Source organism: Xenopus laevis, chromosome 5S (assembly GCF_017654675.1).
Source record: "Xenopus laevis strain J_2021 chromosome 5S, Xenopus_laevis_v10.1, whole genome shotgun sequence".
Classification (NCBI taxonomy): Eukaryota; Metazoa; Chordata; class Amphibia; order Anura; family Pipidae; genus Xenopus; species Xenopus laevis.
This window is the reverse complement of record NC_054380.1, coordinates 141,899,858-141,924,265: the sequence shown is the minus strand read 5'-3', so window position 1 is coordinate 141,924,265 and position 24,408 is coordinate 141,899,858. Positions and strand designations below refer to the sequence as shown.

Genomic DNA, 24,408 nt, shown 5'->3' with positions numbered 1-24,408 from the left:
ACTGTACCTGCTCTCTCCCACTCTTCCTATTTACAGCTGCTGCTCAACAGTATCCCACTGTATGTTGGCAGTTTTCCTTTTTTTGGACCCCGTATAGATAGTTCATCTTGGGGTGTTACAAAATTCATGATAATGAACATGAAATGGAAAACAGACCCTTTGTTCCAGACTCTTTTCAGTATGAATGTGCCTGGTCATTAAAGACTCATTTGGTGGCAGGTCTGCAATGAGATGTTCCCAATGACTAAGCATTGAATAGAAGAATGGCTGATGTTTTATCAATGTACTTTTGTTGCAGGTGTTGGACGTATCTGGATGGATGATGTTGCTTGCAAAGGGACTGAGGAGAGTATCCTACAGTGCAGCTTCTCAAACTGGGGAAAGACCAACTGTGGGCATGCAGAGGATGCTGGAGTCACATGTATTAAACAATAACAATGCACATTACAGAAAGACACCGTTTCTGGAGCCTTTAAGTCAACTAGGTCCAAACATGGTACAGTTATAAAGACAGGAAAATAACTCTTGACTAAGTTGGCCAAAACAAAGGACTTGGCTTGCTTGTTGTCTTCATAACCATGAAGAGGATGTACTTTTCTGCACTTGTTCCAGGGATTTATCCAGAGACCAATGAGATGCTCAAAGCAAAACATTTTTTTATACTTACAGGCATGCATTTACAATTCATGGCAAATAACACAAAAGATCAAAACATAAGCAGGACTACACTAAAGGGGTCCCCTGGATCCAAATAAGCATTTTCACATTTTACTTAGATTAATGTACTTCAAATGACAGTTTAACAAGGTCCACTATTATTTTTGTTTAATACAATGATGGAGTACATGATCACTTTATGTTAAACTGTGTCTGACCCTGTAAATGAATATGGTTCTACAAAGTATGATACAATAGGCTTCATCAGACAGGAGAATCTGAGGTTGGTATGGAAAGCTTAATATATAAGGAATGGTATAAGAAGCCTAATATTTATGTAAGATGGTATAGGAGGCCTAATACATGGGGCACATTATGGGAATGTGGGATGGTATAAGAAGATATGGCAGATGGTTGCCCAGCGCTGATGGGCTGTGACATATGGCACATGGCTGGGTTGACAAAGTAAAAGCTCTTCGATCATTGATGTTCCTTGTCATAAGGGTCAGTATTAATATACAGTTATGCAGTGAGTATCATGTATAACATGTATCTTACAAAGGAGCAATTTGTTTTAAAATCTCAGTAGGAAGGCCCTCTCAGGTAGGTAGGACCAAATTATAACATATGAGCATATACATGTAACAAGATACATTGAGGTTAGACTAATCTCAGAGCTAGTAGACCATTGCACTGCATTGTGCTGTCCCACCTCTTAATTTGCTATGTTGGCAGTGGCAGCTCTTCTTTTGACCTTTAGGAAAAGAAAAAGCCTCTTTCTATCATCTAGACAATATGGAGGATTGGATGGTTTGTTGGGAAAGTGGAAGGACTCTCTCTGTTTTATAAGACATTTGTTAAATCTAGATGTGTTTTGCTTTAACTGGTTTAGCTTTATCATGTGACATATTCAAATATAATGATGGCTAAGTGGGAAATAACAAGTATTTTATATTTGGTGTTCATCATATCTATCAGATTTAGGGCCATTAGGACAACACTTGTTTAAGGTCAACATTTAAAGATTCCAGTGTTAAGTTCCCAGGACAGCAGCAAACACAGGACAAAGTATGCTGCAATTAAAATGTGAAACTTGAGATTTTGCTTGTGAGTGGTCACAGCCAAGGGAACTCTGGGGTTGAAGACATTTCAAGGGTAGAAGTAAAATCTTCCATGATGAAGGACAGTGTCTACTGTATCTATATTGGGCGACTGAACATAACATTTCTATGTTCAGTAGCCACTGAGAGCCCAGGACCAGAAGGAGACTTCCCATTGAAAACAGAAGAAAAAGTGGAAGCCTTTAAATGTTAGTCCATGGTCTTAAGGACAGGGACACCAGGCTGAAGAAAAATCAAGAGATGGAACTTCTGTATAGTTAATAGTCTCACATTTCATGTTGTCTCCAGGGTTATTCAATGGGTTCTGATACTCCATAGATCATTCATATTAACCTTATCCTCATATTCCTAGGGGTGTACAGGATAAAAAAAGTAAAAAGACAATTCTCCACCAAATTCTCAGAGATGTTGAGATTTTTGGTGGGAGAGAAGGGGTGGTTGAGCTATAAAACAGTAGTTTTGTCTTCCAGTTATGAGGGTGCTCTGGATTAGATAACCATATATGATGGTAAAGGAAATTCTTACTCTACTGAACCCTAACGCTAAGTCACAGTACATGGGCCAGAAATTGAACATAACAGAGACGACAGAGACCAATGATCTATAGCTCTGGTCTGGGCAAAGCCAATAAACCATGGGTTAAAGGGGAACTATCATGAAAATAAAAATTGAACATAAGCATCATACTGAAATAAGAAAGTTTTTAAATACAATCAATTAAATATTCTGCATTGTTTCTGAAATAATCAAGTTTATCTTCAATGTCCCTCTCTCAGCATCTGTTTCTCTTCATTCTCTCTTCATGCAGCAGTTGGGTGTCAGATATTCATTGACAGTTACATCCAATATATCTTATAGGGGGGCTCCTTTTGCCTAGATGTATTAGAGCTCACTCTATTAAAATCCCAGATATCTCTTGCAGGATTTGTGCAAAAGGCAGCAACTGCTGCATGAAGACAGAATGAAGAGAAACAGATGCTGAGAGATAAACTTGATTATTTCAGAAACAATGCAGAATATTTAATTGTTTGTATTTAGAAAGTTTCTTATTTCAGTATGATGAAGCTTATATTAAATTTTCATTTTCGCGATAGTTCCCCTTTAAGTCAATTCGATTAAATTTTCTGCTCATTGACCCCGGCAACCAGACAAGAGACTTATTCTAACTCTAGGGCTAATGTAGAACTCAGGCCACTGTCAGATGCTCAAACGAGATGTGACAGAGGAAGATCCAGATTTAGAAATGTATATGTAGGCAGCCACATATATTTAGCTTACTACTGTTGTTTTAATGGAATAGGAATAATGGTGAGAGATGGTCAATTTGTAAATAAGCAACTGTAAGAACAACAGACACATCAACGTTAATGGGATCTAGCTGTTCTCAAGCTCCTCATAATAAACCATAAATATAAAACTGATTTGAAACTGAAACAGATACGTATATAGCCAAATAGAAATATATTTAGCTGCTTCTGGTACTGGGGGGCTACCTAGTTCATTTTGAAAAAGAACCAATCTCTAACTAACAAAGTCCATCAAAAATAGAGCCAAAGTACCTTCCCTAAAAGAAAACCAGTTGGTCCCAGGGTGGTCTTAGCCAAGACTCTCTTCTGAGTGATATAATTCACTGTTCATCTGCCAATACCCACTCGCTTCATAGTTGACCCACTGAAGTAGTAACCTCAGAGCCTATGACATCTTTGCAGTGATGGCACACTCAATCATACCTTCAGCCTGGTACGTGGTCCATCTTTTTGCTGAGTTCTGGAGCACCAAGTCTCTTTGCTTGACCCATTTTAGCAGGGGAGCCTTCCTCCTTGTGTCCAAGGACTATTATATCAAGATGGCTGCAGCTGGTGTACTTTGATTCCTTCTGTTTATAAGGTGCCAGAACAGGGTCATCTTCTCACTTTTTTCCAGCAGTGCCCACATTCTTTCATCTTCCCCTTTATTCGTCCCATTATCCACCGATGATGACTACTCACAACAGAATCTGTATCGTGTGCTAAGAGGCCAATCCTGGGAACACACTACAGCAATAAACCACCCTTATCCCTATTTTGTGGGACACCATGATGAACAGTTGAGCTTTTCCCTTGTCTGTGGTGCCATCCAGATGTCGGTAGTGGTTTGTAAAGTCCACAATTTAAGGTTATTTAAGAAAAACCTTATTTCATATCCATTAAATATTTAGCATTTGTTTTTATATAACAAGGGGGATTCTTTGTAGGCTCTTTGATACGTTGATATAGAATGATAAACTCTTTGATCTCTACTAAATAAAAACAGCAATCGCAACTCTTTAACCAAAGGGCAAGTTATTCCTTATGAATATGTGTGGAAATGTTAATTGTCCTATTAGTAGGGTTTATTTTCCATTGGCTCTCGCATGTGCCAATAACTATGCAAAGTTTTCTGGTTTAAATTTGCAGTAAGTTTTTGTTAAACAATTTTAAAATGAAATAAGAAAGAATGAAATCAAATCCTTAATGACAGATTCATTTGTATGAAGTTGATTCTTTATTTCATTGGTTTCGTTTAAAACGGGTCTGGTGTCGATTTTACGCAAATTCAATTGTTCATTTTGATGGGACGGCGACCAAATAAGATTTTACTTTGTGTTTCAGGAAAAATAAAATTAAAAAAAAGAAATAAAAAGAAAGCAGCAACTTGACGTTGGGTAGGAGCCCAGACACATGGGATGTATTTGGGTACGAACATGAAAACCTTGTTTTGCATTTCAAACGAAGCCCTAGGATGAAGGCAGCCTTGCCGGAGTGGGTAATGGAGCCGGCAGCCAGAGGAACTGCGTGTTTTGAGTTCTACATGAGGAATTAGTCCGGTAACACGATGCACTGACATGCCAGGTCCATTCAGCCATTGCACTGGTGATGTTGCACTGATTTTCCATTTGAATTAAATCTCTCTTTGACCAATTTATGTTTTAAATATTCCTGTTTGCATGTGTGGCCCCTCTGATGGTGGAGAGGCTCGGCTTCAACCAACCGTACTGTGGAAAAATATGGAGAACTATTGTACCCCCAATCCTGTGACCCAAGTCCCTAACCTGATATTCTTGGGTGATGAGCTTGTTCCTTAAACTAGACTCCTGCCCCGTCATACTACAGAGAGTGTGGTGGTGCCATTTTGCCAGTGCTCCCAGTTTACTAGCCACTGCCCTCAGCTTGAGTGAAAATAATTGCACAGGGAGGAGTTATTCCTCCTTTAAGTATTTATGGGGTGTGGTCATGTCTGCAAGGCCATTGGGTTCCCATTCAACTCTATGACAGGGCCCTCCTCCCAATGCGTTAATAATTGCCCCACCCCCATGGGAAAGGTTGGGGTTCCAACTGTTTTGAACTGGATTTACACATTCTGTCCAGTTCAAAACTACAAAACTCTTCCAGTAGGACCTGGCATTTTGGCCAATTCTTGGCGGCTGTGTCATCGCCCCACCCTTGACATAATACTACCACCTCCAAATGTCACCATTCCAGCCCCCAAACATCATACAGCCCTTCCCATTGGTTTTACATCCCATTAAATCAGCTGGGCAAAAGGAAGTAACTGTAGGGCATGGGTCCTGCAAACTTAGTGGTATTGCTAATGGTGGCCCTGGTTCTGCCCATGTGGCACTCAGTTGTGGCACAATTACTAAGGTATAAGATTATGACCATTGGAATTCTCTGGAGAAAATCATGCATTTTGGGGGAAAATGTAAGAAATGGCATGATTGTACATATTGCCCCTAGATCTTTCATCTAGCAACCCAGAGAACTGATTGGCTCTTTATAAACCCATAACATGCTATACAGCAGAGGGAGTCATGTTAAATTTAATCATACAAATAAAATGCAACTAGTTGAGTGGTGGGGGGAGAAAGATGAAGCAGAAGCAGCTTGTACCCAAGTGTATGCGGAGAGTAAGAGAAAGATTTACATTATAAGGCTCTATGAAGGTGTTGGGATAGTGATAGTTATACCCCTCACTGTGTATCTAGATGGCCATTAGCTTAATGCTGTTATATATCTTCCCCAGAGCTGAGAGCTCACGTTTATGTGTCAGATCCTATTGAAAATGATCAGTTATGCCGTGAGAGAGGATATTGGCTGTACTTCTCACTTCTTAGAAGAAAACCTCATTAAGCCCCTTATTTGTAGCCGGGGTCAAACATGGTAATGAATTCTCTTCAGCCAATACCGTGCCTGCCGAGCATTACCTGTAACCAATCACATTACAGGACAAAATATTGTATCAAGCCAAGAGAGCAAGAGAATGTACTGAGTGTTACTGTGTAAAATCTAACACACTAGTTGGGAGTATGACTGTGACACAGGGCCAGACACACAATACACTCAGTCTTTTCATCATTTATTCACTTCCCAATTAACAAGCCGTGGCTCCTCTTTCTGAGCTCAGTCTGTTTTCTTCCCTTACAGAGGTTCTCCAATCAAGCTGCCCAAAGACATGGGTATATGTGATGGGGCAATAAGCCAGTTTGGGACATAGTTGACTCAATTTAGTCATGGGGACATAAGACGGTTTGGGCCACAGAGGACCCACTATGTGGATATAAACCAGACTGGGTTATAGAGGACTCAGAATATGTGATGGGACTATAAGCAAGTTTGGGTTATAGAGGACTATGGCCAGTTTGGTTTATAGAGGACTATGGCAGTTTGGGTTATAAAGGACTATAAGCAAGTTTGGGTTATAGAGGACTATGGCCAGTTTGGGTTATAGAGGACTATGGCCAGTTTGGGTTATAGAGGACTTTGGCAGTTTGGGTTATAAAGGACTATAAGCATGTTTGGGTTATAGAGGACTATGGCCAGTTTGGGTTATAGAGGACTATGGCCAGTTTGGGTTATAGAGGACTATGGCAGTTTGGGTTATAGAGGACTATAAGCATGTTTGGGTTATAGAGGACTATGGCCAGTTTTGGTTATAGAGGACTATAAGCAAGTTTGGGTTATAGAGGACTATGAGCATGTTTGGGTTATAGAGGACTATGGCCAGTTTAGGTTATAAAGGACTATGGCCAGTTTGCGATATACTCCAATGGCCTCAATCCGCACACAGAAGCCAAGCTTTACCCTAAATCTTAAATCATGTGGAAATGCAAGAAGCCCTGGAAATTTGCCCAAGTCCCCATCTCTCCTAGGCTAAGCCTGCATGTTGTAGCTACATAGTCACAAATACCAGACATACCTACACTAATGTATAGGGAACACAATATTGTAAAGTTTTGTTATTGGGTCCATCAGGTCCCAGTTCTGATCCAGCCAAGTGCAAATGTGCTGCTGTTCGACATTCATGTCCCATCACTGGTTGTCTGGATGAAACAGTTGTTGGAACGGAACCATCAGTGAAAGTAAGGAGTCAAACAAGGCTTTGGTTTTGCCAGAATCTGTGGACAATGTTTCCCTCCACACACAACAATTTATAGGGTTATCTGTCTGGCTGATGTTGCCTAGATTGGGGGTGATTTATCAAAATTCTCTTCCCTCCAGAGTGGGTTGCCCTCCAAAACACACCTGAATGACAGACTATTGCACACAACTGGGGTAAAAAACACACCACAAAGAAGTCACATTCTATGGGATACAAGGTGTAAGGTAGGCTTTCCCACCAAGGACTCATTCAAAGAAGGTTATGAACAAACAAGAGATATATTTTATTTTAATTGAGTGGGGATATTCATTAAGGAAGAAGGGGTATACAGCTAAAGAGGAACCATGACCCCCCATTATCCTATTAATAAAGACATTACAGGTTGTGTTAGATGCTCAGTACATGAGGGATGTGCCTGTTCCCGGCCCGGCTTGTCCAACTCTAATCAAACCCAGAAAATAACATTTGTGCTGAAAACAGGAAATGTGTGTTTTGCTCCGAGCGTCTCGGCTGAGGTCCTGGTGCTGTAGGTTTAGATTACGTTATATAAAAATCTATCTGAATTGCGTTCTGTTTCCTGACATGTTAAATGGCCAAATAAGTGCCTCGCTGACATATAATCACTCCGAGAGTTATGGAAAGCAGCGCTCGCTCATATAATCTCCTCTAGTCACGAGAGACGGACGCATCTTTCCCTACATTTCCACTTATTTCATGGGAGGTTCATCATGGGAGCAATTGTACACCTCAGTCCCTGCCCCAGCAGAGCTTACAATCTAATGTGCCCACGCAGGAAGACACACTAGTAGGTTATTTCCATCATCAGTATTTCAGTATCCAGATCTGCTTAATAGGGGTACAAGATTTTTTTTTTTAAAAATGCTTCAGTTAGTTCCACCTCTAGGATACTTGAGAACTTTCATTAATATTAAAAACTCTTCTGGATCTACAAGCCTGGATTTATAGATCCAGGATAAAGAAGGTTAATAAACTGTTGGGAAGGGAATATTATTATGTGTCACAGATTCTGGAGTTTTTCACTTTGTTTCCTAGGAAATGTTTTTGGAAGCATTTTGGCTGCTTGGCGAGGCACATCCTTGTCCAGAATGGATGTGGGACGGCTGATACTGTTCCTCAAACACTAAGCAGAACTCGCCACATAATAGGCCACCAGCAGCTGCTACACACGGAGATGTCGATTCTGCCCATGGTTTTAATGAAGAGTTTATGATTATTATTGTACAATACAGTGTTGGGGCCATGGATCCTGCAACACAATGTGCCAAAGAAGGGCTGCCAGTTGTGTTTCATTACAAAATAAAATCATACCAGAGGCAAAAATATAAACCATTTCTTAGTTTCTTGCTTATTTTCAAAGCCTACAAATGGGGGCTTCTTTTTGTGAAACATGTCATGTTCCCATCATGCCCAAGAAATGCCGTATTTTTACATATTGACTCGTTCTAAAGGCCTCTGGGCTCTATAGGATATTTTGTTTCAATGGAGCAGCTTCTTTATGTGCCTTCAAAGTGACTGGGTCCCACATGAAAAAGTAGTGACGTTCAAAAATATTTGACGTCGCAGATTTATGGATAGAAAATGTTTTGTACATCATTCAGTTGGACCTAAATATGGCAAAAATGTCTTTGCCTGCACTGCTCTGCCAAATCCAAGTACTGTATATCAAGGACTTGTGAGAGAGGTTATAAAAATGTTATTGCCCAGCAATTATTTCATTAAGTCACAGAAATAACAGCACTGGGGCCCTGAGTTCAATTCCAGTCAGAATACTCTCTGCAAGGAGTGTGTAAGTTCTCCCCATGTTTGTATAAGTTTCCTATGGGTACCCCATCTTCCTCCCATACATAAAGGCAAGTTAATTGGCTGCTGATTAACTTGATCATAGTCTGTGTGAAAGTGAAGTGGGATTTAGATTGTAAGCTCACTGGAGCAAGGACTGATGGGAAAGTGATGGGGACCTTAGATTGTAGTCTCCTCTGGGACAGGGACTGATGGGAATGTGATAGGGACCTTAGATTGTAGTCTCCTCTGGGACAGGGACTGATGGGAATGTGATAGGGACCTTAGATTGTAAGATCACTGGGGCAGGGACTGATGGAAATGTGATAGGGACCTTAGATTGTAAGCTCACTGGGATAGGAACTGATGGGAATGTTATAGAGACATTAGACTGTAAGCTTACTGGGGCAGGGCTGATGGTAATATGATAGGGACCTTAGATTATAAACTCACTGGGGCAGGGAATGTGATAGGGACATTAGATCGTAATCTCACTGGACAGGGACTGATGGAAATGTGATAGGGACCTTAGGTTGTAAATTCACTGGGGCAGGGACTGATGGGAATGTGATAGGGACCTTTGATTGTACTTCACTGGGGCAGGGACTGATGGGAATGTGATAGGGACCTTAGATTGCAAGCTCATTGGGCAGGGGCTGATGGAAATGTGATAGGGACCTTAGATTGTAAGCTCACTGGGGTAGGGGCTGATGGAACTGGGATCGGAACCTTAGTTTGTAAACTCACTGTGACAGGGGCTGATGGGAATCTGATAGGGACCTTAGAGTGTAAGCTCACTGGGGCAGGAACTGATCGCAATGTGACAGGGACATTAGACTGCAGGGACTGATGGGATTGCGATAGGGACCTTAGATTGTAAGCTCACTGGGGCAGCGGTCAATGTGAATGATGTATAATGTATATAAAGTGTTGAGGAAATATGTTGGCCATATAAATAACTGGAGATAAATAAAATAAATAAATATTGGAATAATGGGATTTTACTGTACATCAAAGACTTTCCCACAACTTTGCCGTCACCTCTACAAATACTTCTAAATAGGAGATAACCACATTGATGGAAACTGTTGATGCTAAACATACTAGTAAAATTAGCCTTTTTAGTCTTTGGGGCTAAACAACATGATGGACTGGTATATATTTGAGATAAAACAGCCCTGCCAAAGCCAAATCTTCTCATCTAGATGTATCTGTGTGACTTTCTTGTTGCTGTTCAAGGCTCATAAGGCAACTGATCCCCAGTTTTGAGTAAGCATACAGTAAATAGATGTTAGGGTGCATTTCCCCAGGGTGCCCAGCATCCCTTTTGCCCTTGGATGGACAATTCTGATAGAAGCACAGGTAGCAGCCATATCATTGGGATATATAGAAGAAATGTCCTTTTACTGGACACGTTGATTATAAACAAGAAACACAAATGTTCCCAGGCCTGCTCATCACAGAACAATAAATAAGTATCTGTTCCTTTATCATTACCTCCTGGGTCTTTGTTTTTCATGTAGAAACCGCTAGTTTGGTTCCAGAGAATTCCCTCAGCACATCGATTCCAGCACAAACCCTGACCTCGTGTAGCATCCATGATCTACTGTATTTCATTAGTTTTTATTACTATAATTAATACAATCTGCAAAGACGTGAATGGGGATTTTAGAATATACTATTTATTTTATTTTGGTTCCTCCCCCTCCCCTGTTTATGAGCCTTGTTTGAAGGAAGCATCACAATGAGATCCATGTGTTTGGGATCCAGGAGGAACACAGACTAATGGAAGAAACTGGTGATCTAATGATCAGTCTTACTCTACAATGATAGACATGATCAGGCCTGGCCTTTACATCTCCAGCTCTTGGTTCAGTAGAAGACCTTCACTTGACATTCTGATGGTATCATTCTTATTAGCTTTGCATTCACAGAAATAATTATTCCTCAGAACATAAAGGAGATGCTTAGAATGTGGATATCACAGTCAGTGACTACAGAGTTTGGATTATTAACTTGGTGCTTTCTATTATGAAACCAAAAGCTTGACGGGAATGAAGAAAATGCTACTTGACCATCTCTGCGGGATCTCTTTCCTTAAATTCCTATTTTCTATCACTTCTGCTCAGTGTTACTATAATAAATGGAATCAGCAGATGAATATGGATGGGTCTCTAGTGACTAACCTACTCCCTTGACTTAGTTTCCTTAGAAGTCCAGGCCTTCGATTAGCTTCCAGGGCCATAATGGGAACACTTCAACACAAGCTCTCTTGCATCAAGATGTAGCCAAAACTTCCAAAGAAAGGAAAGTCATGGTGTAAATAACTAACTAACCAAGCCCATAACAAATATACTGTATATACTGTATAGCTTAGGAAAACTGGATAAATGAGTCCCTGGAGTGAATGGAGGAGAACAGGGTGGGCCTCCGTTCCATACATTGTAGCTGCCCAGCTAGAGGTAACTATCTGATTAGGCTGCAGATGAGCTGTAGATAAAGGAGGTGTTTTCTGGGAGACCTTCTGCTGGAGGAGGGTGAGAGGCCCATGGACACGTCCGTATGCTGGAGGGAGGTGTGGTGCTACCAGCAGATAGTCAATGAGTATCCCTGAAGGGGAGTGTAGAGAGACTTAGGGAGAAGCCTGAATATGCCTTAGTGCAGGAGTCGCTCTCAAATGGTGAGAGAGGGGGAAAAGTTTATATGCCTGATACTGAAAGCTAATGAACTGTATTTCTATGAATTTATGTTGGGTAAAGCCTTTTGAAATAAACCTGTGTTTGGCTGAAGAGATAGTGTCCCTGTCTTTTGCTCCGGAGCTTCTGCTTAACCTGCCCACCACTGCTAATTCCCCCAATTTCATGTATAATACCCCGAGAACTCACAACAGGAGGGCACAAAGGCAAATTCCATATATAATACCCCCAGAACTCACAGCAGGAGGGCACAAAGGTAATTCCATGTATAAATACCCCCGGAACTCACAACAGGACGGCACAAAGGCAATTCCATGTATAATACCCCCGGAACTCATGGCAGGACGCCACAAAGGTAATTCCATGTATTCAGCCAAAAGTAATTGTAAGAAACGTTTCGAGCACAAGCTCTTTTTCAAGTGTCACACAGCAACCAGAATGGTAAATTCTAACCATTCTCCCACATATGCAATCTGTCCTCCTGCTTCCTAAAGTGCATCAAATATCTTGTTAAAATAAGAAGCGGCACACAGGTTCCAAATGCAAAAAGAGTACAGTAAGTGAATAACATAACAATTTTGATGTTTCGGGCACCATGTTTGCCATAGCTTGATAAAGGGCAAACACTGTGCCCTAAACATCACAATTGAGATATCATTCGCTGAATATACTATTTTTGTATTTGAAACCTGTATTTTAACAATATAATATATATATTCTATATATGTGTGTGTATATATCTTAGAAGATTGGGGAATTATATATTTTTATAAATTGCATTATATTTTAATATATTGATATATTCCCACAGCACTGCTATTCATTACTGCAGCACTCTTAACCCCTACCCCTGATGCAGTCCAACCACAATCCCTTCTCAATTCCTCTCATATTCCTAACCCTTCCTCCAGTCCTCCAGCCCTCCAGCACTCCTAACCCTTGCTTAAGCCCTCTCATACTCCTAACCCTTGCTCCAGTCCTCTAGTACTACTAAAATCTGCTGCACAATGCAGTTTGTGGTTGATGACACATGGGGCAATATGTAAGCTCTTCCATACTATCCCCATGACTAAACACCATAAAGTAGGAAGTCTCACTACAATAGGGAACGTTATATCTACCTTTTATAGTCTTCCAGAACCGTACCGTGTTATATTGGCGAGAGAAAAAGGATAATGATGATGTTATGTGGATTCTAAAAGAAATACAGTATGTCAGTGTTTACTGAAACTCGATCATGCCTCTGAACGTGTAATTATGAATAAATTCCAAACAGAAATATTAATTCCCCTGACAGTAATGTGTAGCATGACTAGTGGGGTTGGGGTTCTGTCCTTGAACCCAAGGAAGGAGATCTGAGGAAAACCCCTCATGTCATCAGTCACAAGTCACAAATGAAGCTGTACAATCAGTACTGGAATATGGTCCAGAAGAACAGACCATTATGTAATACAATCTAAAAGAAAGCATATGTTACTTGATAGTCACTGAATCATTTTGACTTCTCTGGCAATTAGGACCTTGTTAACAGATTCAGACTAGCAAGGTAAGAGGTGATGTATAACACATGGGAAATAAATCTACCGTATTAGGAGTATGTAGGAGCCCCTTGTGATGTGGTTCTTTCTACAATGATGCATTTTAGGGCTATTATTCCTTTAGAATTGTCTCTGCTTAGAAGGATACTACTTAGGAATCCATTGAGGATTCCTTTGCTCTCAAAGACCACTCTGTCTGTCTGTCTGTCTGTGTAATATGGATCTCTTTCTTCCTTTGGTTGAACATGGCCCCAAGAAGATTGGACTGGACTTCTGTATATATGAAGGAGCTTGACACAACAAAAGCTTAGGATAGAACCCTACAGGTGCACAGGTCTCCCAATGCAGTAGCTACTGTGACATGTCCTAGCTGAGCACCAGGACCTGAGAACTATTTTGCTTATAGTGGAAAATGGAGAGCACGTGAGTCCAAAGAAACTTTTTGGATGTTTTATTAGATTCTTGGTTGAGCCTCATTTAAGAAGTGACTGTTGTTTCTATAAAGCCAAAATGTTCTTGGATATTAGCAAATCCCTCTCCATTCAGTAGTAGTTAAACTCTCTCATGAACCTTCTTCCCCTTCTTCTGCCCAGACACACACAACGTTACAGCACCCTGATTTCACTTGCAGTCTGGCTCTCCTCTGTTCACCTGACGAAGGGGCCAGCCCCCGAAACGTTGTGAACTTTTATTTGACGTAATAAACACGTAGGGGAATCACCCCTTTGCAAAGCTATTGTGTGCCAGTACTTTGTATGAAGTCTCCTCTATTCAACTATGGGTGCCAGTTTCCTAACTACTCATATATACCTCAGTATATCATGGCACAACTGTAAGATAACATTTAATTAAAAATCACACATATATGTGGCTTTAATTGTAATTTCAAGCTATAAGTAGGGTATTTAATACCGGGGACATCTCTATTCTCTGCACATTTCACTTGCCCTCATCTTACATCTTCAGCTTTTTCTATTCATTTTTTCATGAACTAATATCTCTTTCTCTTGTACAATTCATTTTGCACATGGGCCAACCCATCTCCAAACTGCCTGGCTATCCACTTACTAATTATTGCAAAATGAAATTTCAAACTTAAAAGGAAAAACAAATCCAATATGAATATGAATAAATAAGACTTTTTGTTGTTGTTCCTATTTCTTTGCTGTTAATTGTGTATTTAAAAACAAAATGGTTGTCAACTTTAAGGAGATAGATAACTGGACTTGCTTTTAACCAGAGGACTATCCGATACCATTCAAATCAATGTATGGCCCTCGGGTTGGAGGAAGGGTATCACAGAACTACCACCCTCAGGGTGAGCAAGTAAATTGGACACCAGTGGTTCTTAAAACAAAAGAGAACTATTTATTTATAGAATTGTAGCACAACCTCCAGGAGGACAGTCATCAATATAAGTTCTGTACAGTTACCATTTAATCACATACACAGGTTCTACCACCATGCTTTACCTATCAGGGGTTAATAACAGAACATTGAATCCCAAGTACCAGGCCCTTTAAGTGGAACCTAGGCAAGCTTCAAAAGTCCCTTAGTCCATACACTTGAGTTCCTACTCTATGGGTGGAACACCAAGGACTCTAACCCTTCTAATTCAGCTTGGTGGAGCTCAGGCTGCTCACTAGCTAACCTGAATCTATCTCTTATTCCTGTAGTGAGCTATAACAGAACTAGGCTCACACCAAATTTACCTACTGGGCATACCTGCGACCAGGCCCTAACTTGCACCCACCTTACATAAGAAAGATCAAGAGCACATGCTGGCTCCCCCATTTATAGAACCAAACAATGACATCTGCTGGCCAGTTGCTGAACTGCTTGAATATACTGTAGTCCCTTCCCTTGGCCAAAACGTAGGGGAAGCCTGAATAAAGGGTAACTAAATCTTCAGTTCTCTACACGAACATTTACTAGTTTGATTACTCTCTGTCAAACTCACTAGTGACACTTCAACACACTAACAAAACTCCCAATACCTTCAAAATGTATATTCCATAGAGCATAATACTCTTCATATCAACAACGTACATAACAAAATATCAAAATAATAGCCTCAAATAGGGAACCCAAGAAACCTATTTACTCCGCTGCTTCTCATACAAATTTATTAAGTCATTTTGAGAAACAAAAACAGAGAACCACTTTTATGGTCCTTTAGCTCTTGTTGATATTCTCTAACTCCAGGGAACAGGAACGACTTGGAGGAGCAAAATTCCTCCACATAGCCAACAGAGACAGAGGACAAGCGATTAACTTTTTACAGAACTGTAACTCCATTTTATCTTGGGTTGCTTATTTTCATTTTATTATCATAATCAATAAACATACAAACAAACAAACTGAGGCCTCTAACGGTTCGTGCAGTGAAAATGTGCATAGAGCTCATAGCTCAGTAACGGCACAAATATAACAGTATAATAAACATACATACTGTTACAAACTGTCAAAATTTATTTATAAAAAGGCAAATAAATAAGCTCTATAAATTCTATCACTTGATATTACAAAAGGACCGACCAGGAGACCCTGGGACCTTAAGACAACTTTGCAACTGTGCCGTAATTCATCCTTGCGAAGAGGGTAAAGTTTTTACCAACCTTTATTTCAGGTTGTTCCCCAGGAAATTTGTGGACAGCTGAGAGCTGGTCCTGATTTACAGTTGGGAAGAGGAGATATGTCCCATTCTTGGGGGAGATGTTTCCCATTCTGTAGTAGCTGGCCAGGGGGAGTCAGGGTTTCCTGGCTGGCTTGTTGAATAGAAAGCACTGAACTTGTTGAAGCAATAGAATCTCTTCTGCTGTCACTTTCTGAGCACTTTCTGTACACTCTCATACTGCCCTGCAGGTGAATAAGGTTTGAGTGGCGGCGCTCACTTTGTTGTGAGATTCATATATTTAAAGGCGAAGGTGCCTTTTGTTCATTGCCCAATGTTAGGTCTATTTCATAGTTCCTGGGTGTGTTTTTCTCTGTACTGCTGATCTGTTACTGACCCTGCCTGTCCCAGATTACGTCTAGTTTGCTGCCTGTTTTGATCTTTGCCTTGTTTTCGACTACTTTCTTGGATCCTGTTGTATACTGCGATGTTGGTGTGTTTGAACAGACCTGTAACCTCAACCATTCCTATGTCTCCTGTAACTGTACCATACTGTCTGATTATTACTGACCCTGTCTTGCTTTTGACTACGTTCTACAACCCTTGGTTCCCAGTCTATAACCCCATGCTTGGTTCCCTTGCTTGCTCAGAACTCTCTCCTTGGGCCTCTCACATTAAGACCTGGCAGCATCCAAGTAGCGGAGGGCTGGTTCCGAAGCCAAAGGCGGCTGTTATCGACAGAAGGGTGAGCCTCAACCGGGTCCTTGGAGTCTGTTCTGACATTGGGATATCCAGCAATTTCTCTTGATCACAAGTGATAGTTGTACAAGACCACATAGACACTGGGGTGCACCAAGAGCTGAAGTGAGAATGGGATGTGTTAATGAAAGATGTCTGGGTTGCAAACTTTAGGAAAAAACCATGTTAAATCAAGGAAAAGGAGGACTGTCCGAAACCTTTGTACCATTAAGCGATACTTTATATGAACTTTGGCTTTAAAGGGTTTCCTGGCTGGCTTGATGAATAGAAAGCACTGAACTTGTTGAAGCAATAGAATCTCTTCTGCTGTCATTTTCTGAGATGAGTGTTCCTAGGAGGGGTCATCATGGGTCTTCCATGGCGTCCAATGTGAGGCTATAAAGCATCGGATGTCTTGGTTCTGTAGACTCTCCACTACCTCGGCTATCAGCCAGCTACACTCTCATACTGCCCTGCAGGTGAATAAGGTCTCTGAGAACATGATGGACTTCCAGAGACCGACATGGCTGTGCCGGTTACAGTTTCTTTGCCAAGACAATCCAACGTAATAGCTAGAACATGCCCCAAACGCTGAATTTTTCTTTTGTGTTCTCTTTCTGATGTCAATATCAAGTGAAGGGAATAAAAGCAGTTGGGGAGCCACAACTATAGTTTTATGATCGCAGTGAGGTCACTTTTAGGAGAGGCAACAACTTGATCAGGATTTGGATCCAAGTATAACATTTGGAACATTCCAGCCGTGGAACATTATGTTGTCAAGTTTGTACTTGCTGATTGACTCATAATGGCATTGCATGGTAACATACTGTTTATTATGGCAAGTGATGGGGGGAAAGAGCGGCACGAGCTTAGTGGTTCCATATTGGTGTGTTGCATTTGATTACATGGAAACAAATATGTGTTTGTCCTTGAATTTTAATCATAAATAGAAAATGTGACTTCACTATATTTATAATGCTCCTTTAGTTCTAACCACAAAAAGTAATCTTCAATAGGATATGATGATAATGGCCGGCTCAGGCCAACTATCGGTCTTCAGTAACTGTAAATACAATACATGGTTGTTCAGAATATTGTGTATAGTGGGATAAAGGGCAAAAATTCCTCCATTTAAAAAGCCAAAGTAAATAGGGCGTTCCCAAGGGAATTATGCTGCCGTGGTACAATGCCCTGTGCAGAGTACTCTTCTGAATTTGTGACGGGGATAAGTAGATAATCCACAGGGAATGATGCTGCAGGGGTACTGATCCACATTTAGGATCTGGATTATTCTAAAAAGGTGGAGTAGTCTCTAACAGAAAGATGTTGAACTGGTACCATTGCTTAGTTATGATACCCAGCCAGCTTACTGTAGGAAAGTGGAGTGGTCCACAGTAGAAAGCTGTTGTAGTGGTACCATTACTCAGTTAGGGTATAGTATCAGGGTAGGAATGTGGAGTAGCCAATAGAAAGACGTTGCATTGTTACCATTACTCAGTTAGGGCAGTGTCTTAAAGGAGAGCTTGACGATTTCAGAGACTGTGTTTTTGGAAATATATTAAATTACTTTTCCGTCTTTCTTTTGAGAGATAGTTTGCCCTGGCCCTAGTTAGTTAGTGAAGCTCCTATTGGCACCTGTTTCTATTCGCTGCCCTTTACATTTAATTTATATAAACTGTTATCTAGTTACCAACTACTGTGTGTGTTTTATTACTGTGTTCCTAGTGGGGCCCCCGTAGGTTCAGTCCCAGATCTTACTAGTTGGAGGCGCTAGTAAGTACCAGGTACCCAGTCTCTCCCAATACCACTGCGGGGTGGCTCAGGTTTGTCTTGTACCCCCCAAACTGTTCCACGGAATTGTCAGGAATGTCATTGTACCCCACTTTTTCACTTTTCACTGGAACAATGGGAACAGCTACAGCCCATTATTCCTCGTTCACCAAGCGCTGTAATTATTCAGTATTCCCTGCTCCGCGCAGCCAACAGCTCCCAGACTGACAGTTTCTAAGCTCCGCCTATAAATGCTCCGCTTGTGCCTGTATTTGCCATGTAACAAATTCCCTGTAAACTTTCATAGTGAAGCTCAAAGCAACATTCCTCTGCAGCATTACACATAAAGGGGAACTAACTTCATCATGCTGAAATAAAAATTTTATATGACAAATTTAATATCCTGACCTGTTTCTGAAATAATCAAGAAACGGAACTGGTCAGATTTTTTAACTGATAATATTTGTGAAGTTTCCCATTTTGGTACAGGTATGTGATCCGTTATCTGGAAACCCATTATCCAGAAAGCTCCAAATTACAGAAAAGCCATCTCCCATAGGTCCATTTTATCCAAATCTTTAACAATGATTCCATTTTTCTCTGTAATAGTAAAACAATAGCGTGTACTTGATCCCAACTAAGATATAATTAATCCTTATTGGAAGCAAAACCAGACTATTGGGTTTATTTAATGTTTATATGATTTTCTAGTAGACTTTAGGTATGAAGATCCAAATTTACAAAAAGATCCTTTATCTGTAAAACCCCCAGGTCCCGAGCATTCTGGATAACAGGTCCCATACCTGTATTATAAAGCTTATCTTAGTCTCTGGGAAGGGAGTGTGACTGTGGGACAGCAGGTATAGTAGGGAGAGATGGTGCCTATAGTAACAGTGGATAATAGTCTCTGGGAACGGAGTATGGGATAGCAGGTATAGTAGGGAGAGATGGTGCCTATAGTAACAGTGGGATAATAGTCTCTGGGAAGGGAGTGTGACTGTGGGATAGCAGGTATAGTATGGAGAGATGGTGCCTATAGTAACAGTGGGATAATAATCTCTGGGAAGGGAGTGTGACTGTGGGATAGCAGGTATAGTAGGGAGAGATGGTGCCTATAGTAACAGTGGGATAATAGTCTCTGGGAAGGGAGTGTGACTGTGGGATAGCAGGTATAGTAGGGAGAGATGTGTCTATAGTAACAGTGGATAATAGTCTCTGGGAAGGGAGTGTGACTGTGGGATAGCAGGTATAGTAGGGAGAGATGGTGCCTATAGTAACAGTGGATAATAGTCTCTGGGAAGGGAGTGTGACTGTGGGATAGCAGGTATAGTAGGGAGAGATGTGTCTATAGTAACAGTGGATAATAGTCTCTGGGAAGGGAGTGTGACTGTGGGATAGCAGGTATAGTAGGGAGAGATGGTGTCTATAGTAACAGTGGATAATAGTCTCTGGGAGGGAGTGTGACTGTGGGATAGCAGGTATAGTAGGGAGAGATGGTGCCTATAGTAACAGTGGATAATAGTCTCTGGGAAGGGAGTGTGACTGTGGGATAGCAGGTATAGTAGGAGAGATGTGTCTATAGTAACAGTGGATAATAGTCTCTGGAAGGGAGTGTGACTGTGGATAGCAGGTATAGTAGGAGAGATGGTGCTATAGTAACAGTGGATAATAGTCTCTGGGAAGGGAGTGTGACTGTGGGATAGCAGGTATAGTAGGGAGAGATGTGTCTATAGTAACATGGATAATAGTCTCTGGGAAGGGAGTGTGACTGTGGGATAGCAGGTATAGTAGGGAGAGATGGTGCCTATAGTAACAGTGGATAATAGTCTCTGGGAAGGGAGTGTGACTGTGGATAGCAGGTATAGTAGGGAGAGATGGTGCCTATAGTAACAGTGGATAATAGTCTCTGGGAAGGGAGTGGACTGTGGGATAGCAGTATAGTAGAGAGATGGTGTCTGTAGTACAGGGATAATAGTCTCTGGGAAAGGAGTGTGACTGTGGTAGCAGGATATAGGAAGATGGTGTTCATAGTAACAGTGGATAATAGTCTCTTGGAAGGATTGCTTATACATATAGAGGAGAGATGGTGCCAAGTACAGTGGATAATATCTCGGAAGGAGTGTGCTGTGGGATAGCAGGTATAGTAGGGAAGGTCTATATTAACAGTGGAAATAGTCCGGGAGGGAGTGACTTATGCAGTTAGTGGGAAATGCCAGAACATAATAATGTCTCTGGGAAAGGGATTGTGACTGTGGGATAGCAGGTATAGTAGGAGAGATGGTGCCTATAGTAACAGTGATAATAGTCTCTGGGAAGGGAGTGTGATGTGGATAGCAGGTATAGTAGGAGAGATGTGCTATATAACAGTGGGATAATAGTCTCTGGGAAGGGGTGGACTGTGGGATAGCAGGTATAGTAGGGAGAGATGGTGCCTATAGGGGGCCCCGGGAAGGAGTGTGACTGTGGATAGCAGGTATAGTAGGGAGAGATGGTGCCTATAGTAACAGTGGGATAATAGTCTCTGGGAAGGGAGTGTGACTGTGGGATAGCAGGTATAGTAGGAGAGATGGTGCCCATAGTAACAGTGGATAATAGTCTCTGGGAAGGGAGTGTGACTGTGGGATAGCAGGTATAGTAGGGAGAGATGGTGCCTATAGTAACAGTGGATAATAGTCTCTGGGAAGGGAGTGTGACTGTGGGATAGCAGGTATAGTAGGGAGAGATGTGCTATAGTAACAGTGGATAATAGTCTCTGGGAAGGAGTGTGACTGTGGATAGCAGGTATAGTAGGGAGAGATGGTGCCTATAGTAACAGTGGATAATAGTCTCTGGGAAGGGAGTGTGACTGTGGGATAGCAGGTATAGTAGGGAGAGATGTGTCTATAGTAACAGTGGATAATAGTCTCTGGGAAGGAGTGTGACTGTGGGATAGCAGGTATAGTAGGGAGAGATGGTGTCTATAGTAACAGTGGATAATAGTCTCTGGGAAGGGAGTGTGACTGTGGATAGCAGGTATAGTAGGGAGAGATGGTGCCTATAGTAACATTGGATAATAGTCTCTGGGAAGGGAGTGTGACTGTGGGATAGCAGGTATAGTAGGAGAGATGGTGCCTATAGTAACAGTGGATAATAGTCTCTGGGAAGGGAGTGTGACTGTGGGATAGCAGGTATAGTAGGGAGAGATGGTGCCTATAGTAACAGTGGATAATAGTCTCTGGGAAGGGATGTGACTGTGGGATAGCAGTATAGTAGGGAGAGATGGTGTCTAGTAGTAACAGTGGAATAATAGTCTCTGGGAAGGGAGTGTGACTGTGGGATAGCAGGTATAGTAGGAGAGATGGTGTCTATAGTAACAGTGGATAATAGTCTCTGGGAAGGGAGTGTGACTGTGGGATAGCAGGTATAGTAGGGAGAGATGTGTCTATATAACAGTGGATAATAGTCTCTGGGAAGGAGTGTGACTGTGGGATAGCAGGTATAGTAGGAGAGATGGTGCCTATAGTAACAGTGGATAATAGTCTCTGGGAAGGGAGTGTGACTGTGGGATAGCAGGTATAGTAGGGAGATGTGCTATAGTAACAGTGGATAATAGTCTCTGGGAAGGGAGTGTGACTGTGGGATAGCAGTATAGTAGGGAGAGATGGTGCCTATAGTAACAGTGGATAATAGTCTCTGGGAAGGGAGTGTGACTGTGGGATAGCAGGTATAGTAGGAGAGATGTGCCTATAGTAACAGTGGATAATAGTCTCTGGGAAGGGAGTGTGACTGTGGATAGCAGGTATAGTAGGAGAGATGGTGCTATAGTAACAGTGGATAATAGTCTCTGGGAAGGAGTGTGACTGTGGATAGCAGGTATAGTAGGAGAGATGGTGCTATAGTAACATTTGATAATAGTCTCTGGGAAGGGAGTGTGACTGTGGATAGCAGTATAGTAGGAGAGATGGTGCCTATAGTAACAGTGGATAATAGTCTCTGGGAAGGGTGTGACTGTGGATAGCAGGTATAGTAGGAGAGATGTGCCTATAGTAACAGTGGATAATAGTCTCTGGGAAGGAGTGTGACTGTGGGATAGCAGGTATAGTAGGAGAGATGGTGTCTATAGTAACAGTGGATAATAGTCTCTGGGAAGGGAGTGTGACTGTGGGATAGCAGGTATAGTAGGGAGAGATGGTGCCTATAGTAACAGTGGATAATAGTCTCTGGGAAGGGACTGGGTGGTGGGATTGTAAGTAATCTGGTGGCAAGTAACACTCTAGGTGTAATTTTGCAATTAGTTTTGTATTTCTATGCACAGAATGGCTCTTGACCAACACAAATGCACCTACGTATTCTAGTGCTGTTATTGTGTTGCTACACTGGAATTCGGAAGTTCAATGCAATGGGTTTCAGACAATAGTAAGTACCACTAAGGGTTTGATGACATTGGCCTATGATCAGTCTCTACTGGCCAAATAATAACAATGCATCTTCTCCATCTCCAATGAAATATAGAGTCGCAGAGAGCCAACAACAGGCACCATGTGAATTACAATAGGTTTTGTGCTGGAGCAGATATGGAGGGGTCAGAGAAGGGACAGGTTCAGTGATTGTACAATCTGGTCTGTAAATATGTAGCGGGGATGGTGCCAGGAAAGCAGGTTTTTATTTCGGTCACTTCATTAATTGCGAGCTCTAATGCCGACAAAAACTCTGCTCCTCTGAGAAATGGGCAAAGTATTAGGTGCTCTGAAATCACAGTCCAGAAGTGGAGTAAACAGCCCCTCGGATTCCTGACAGATCTTCATATTTTGTTCCGTACTTTGCTCGGAGGGGAAAATATGTTCTTGTTATTAGTTACTCTTGTTATTAGGACTGCAGCTTATTTAATGCGCCGGCTAATTGCACTGGGCACAAGCATTGGTGGAACTGTAGATCGATGGTCATTTTCCAGTGGAACAGGGGCAGGCAGAAAAGTATAAAGCTGGAGAGTTAAGCTTCCCCTTTAAATGCAGCCGAGAAGAGCAATAATATCCAACAAATACCCCTCCATTTGCTCCTAATATTCAGCATTGAGTTTGTTGCAAGCACTGGCAAGCAAATTGCGGCAGATATTGGGTATAACAGCAATACATCCAATGAAATCTTTATTATTGAGTATTGGGCACATGAGCTTCCCAGTCCCACGGGCTGGTTAGTTCTTGCCACCCATTCTAGCAATGTTCTCTCTTCCAATGTTCCGTGCCAAGCTACAGACTGTGTGAAATAGAAGAAAGAGCTGATGCCAAAGAACATTATTGATAATGGCACCTCTATAATAATTTCATGCCACCAGCTAAGTACGTCCCTGTGCGTGTGCCCAGTTTGTTTTTGGCTGGAATTCTGTTTGGACTCTTTGTACTGGTGCCATTTTGGGAAGGATCTGAGCAGAAATGTAATTGTGCTGCTATTGTCTGGAAAATTAATATAATTATAGGCTTTTATTCCTCTAAACAAGGGCTGCCCAGGCACAGGACCTGTATGTGCTCATATTGCCCTGAGGTTTAACACCTGGGTGCAGGTGGCCAATGCATAATGTTATTGGAAGGTCTCCATATCTCCTGGAGTATAAGCAAAGCAGAGTCTCCTCCCCAAGCCCATCTGAACATATTACACAGAAGAAGCAAAAGTTCTCCCAAAGTAAAACCTCAGGCACCCCCACTGTTAATATCTAAGTCTGACCCATAGTAACAATTACATGACATGATAACTTGGACAATACCGGCAGCATCTCTAATTTACAGTACAAAGGTTTTACCAACGAATTTACCCAACTGGAAGGCCCATTGCCACCGGCAAAACTGGATCACAGATCAAGCTGATTTGTTTTGTTTGTGCTCATCTGAATCAGGGAGTAGAATGCGACTTAAGGTTTCAGCATTGGGCTTGTTCCACAGGCAAAGCGTATGTTCGGCCCAATCCCTATTCCTTGTACTTGTTATGAAGCGTATATACTGTCCCTTTAAGTCTATCAGCTGATTTTGTGTTGAATCGCGGCAGTCCACGTGCCTACCAAGACCTGCCATTGAGTACATTGAGTTGCGCTGCTGTTTGTCATATGA

At 41.6% G+C, this 24,408-nt stretch overlaps 1 protein-coding gene across 1 annotated transcript in view; it reads left to right on the top strand.

Moving 5' to 3' along the window:
• Positions 1-2,465, top strand: part of scara5.S (scavenger receptor class A member 5 S homeolog) — a 135,527-nt gene extending 133,062 nt beyond the window's left edge. The window contains exon 9 of the mRNA XM_018266060.2: positions 299-2,465. Coding sequence (XP_018121549.1) covers positions 299-435 — 137 coding nt within the window. The 3' untranslated portion in view covers positions 436-2,465. The remainder of the gene's footprint in view (positions 1-298) is intronic.
• Positions 2,466-24,408: the final 21,943 nt, after the last annotated feature.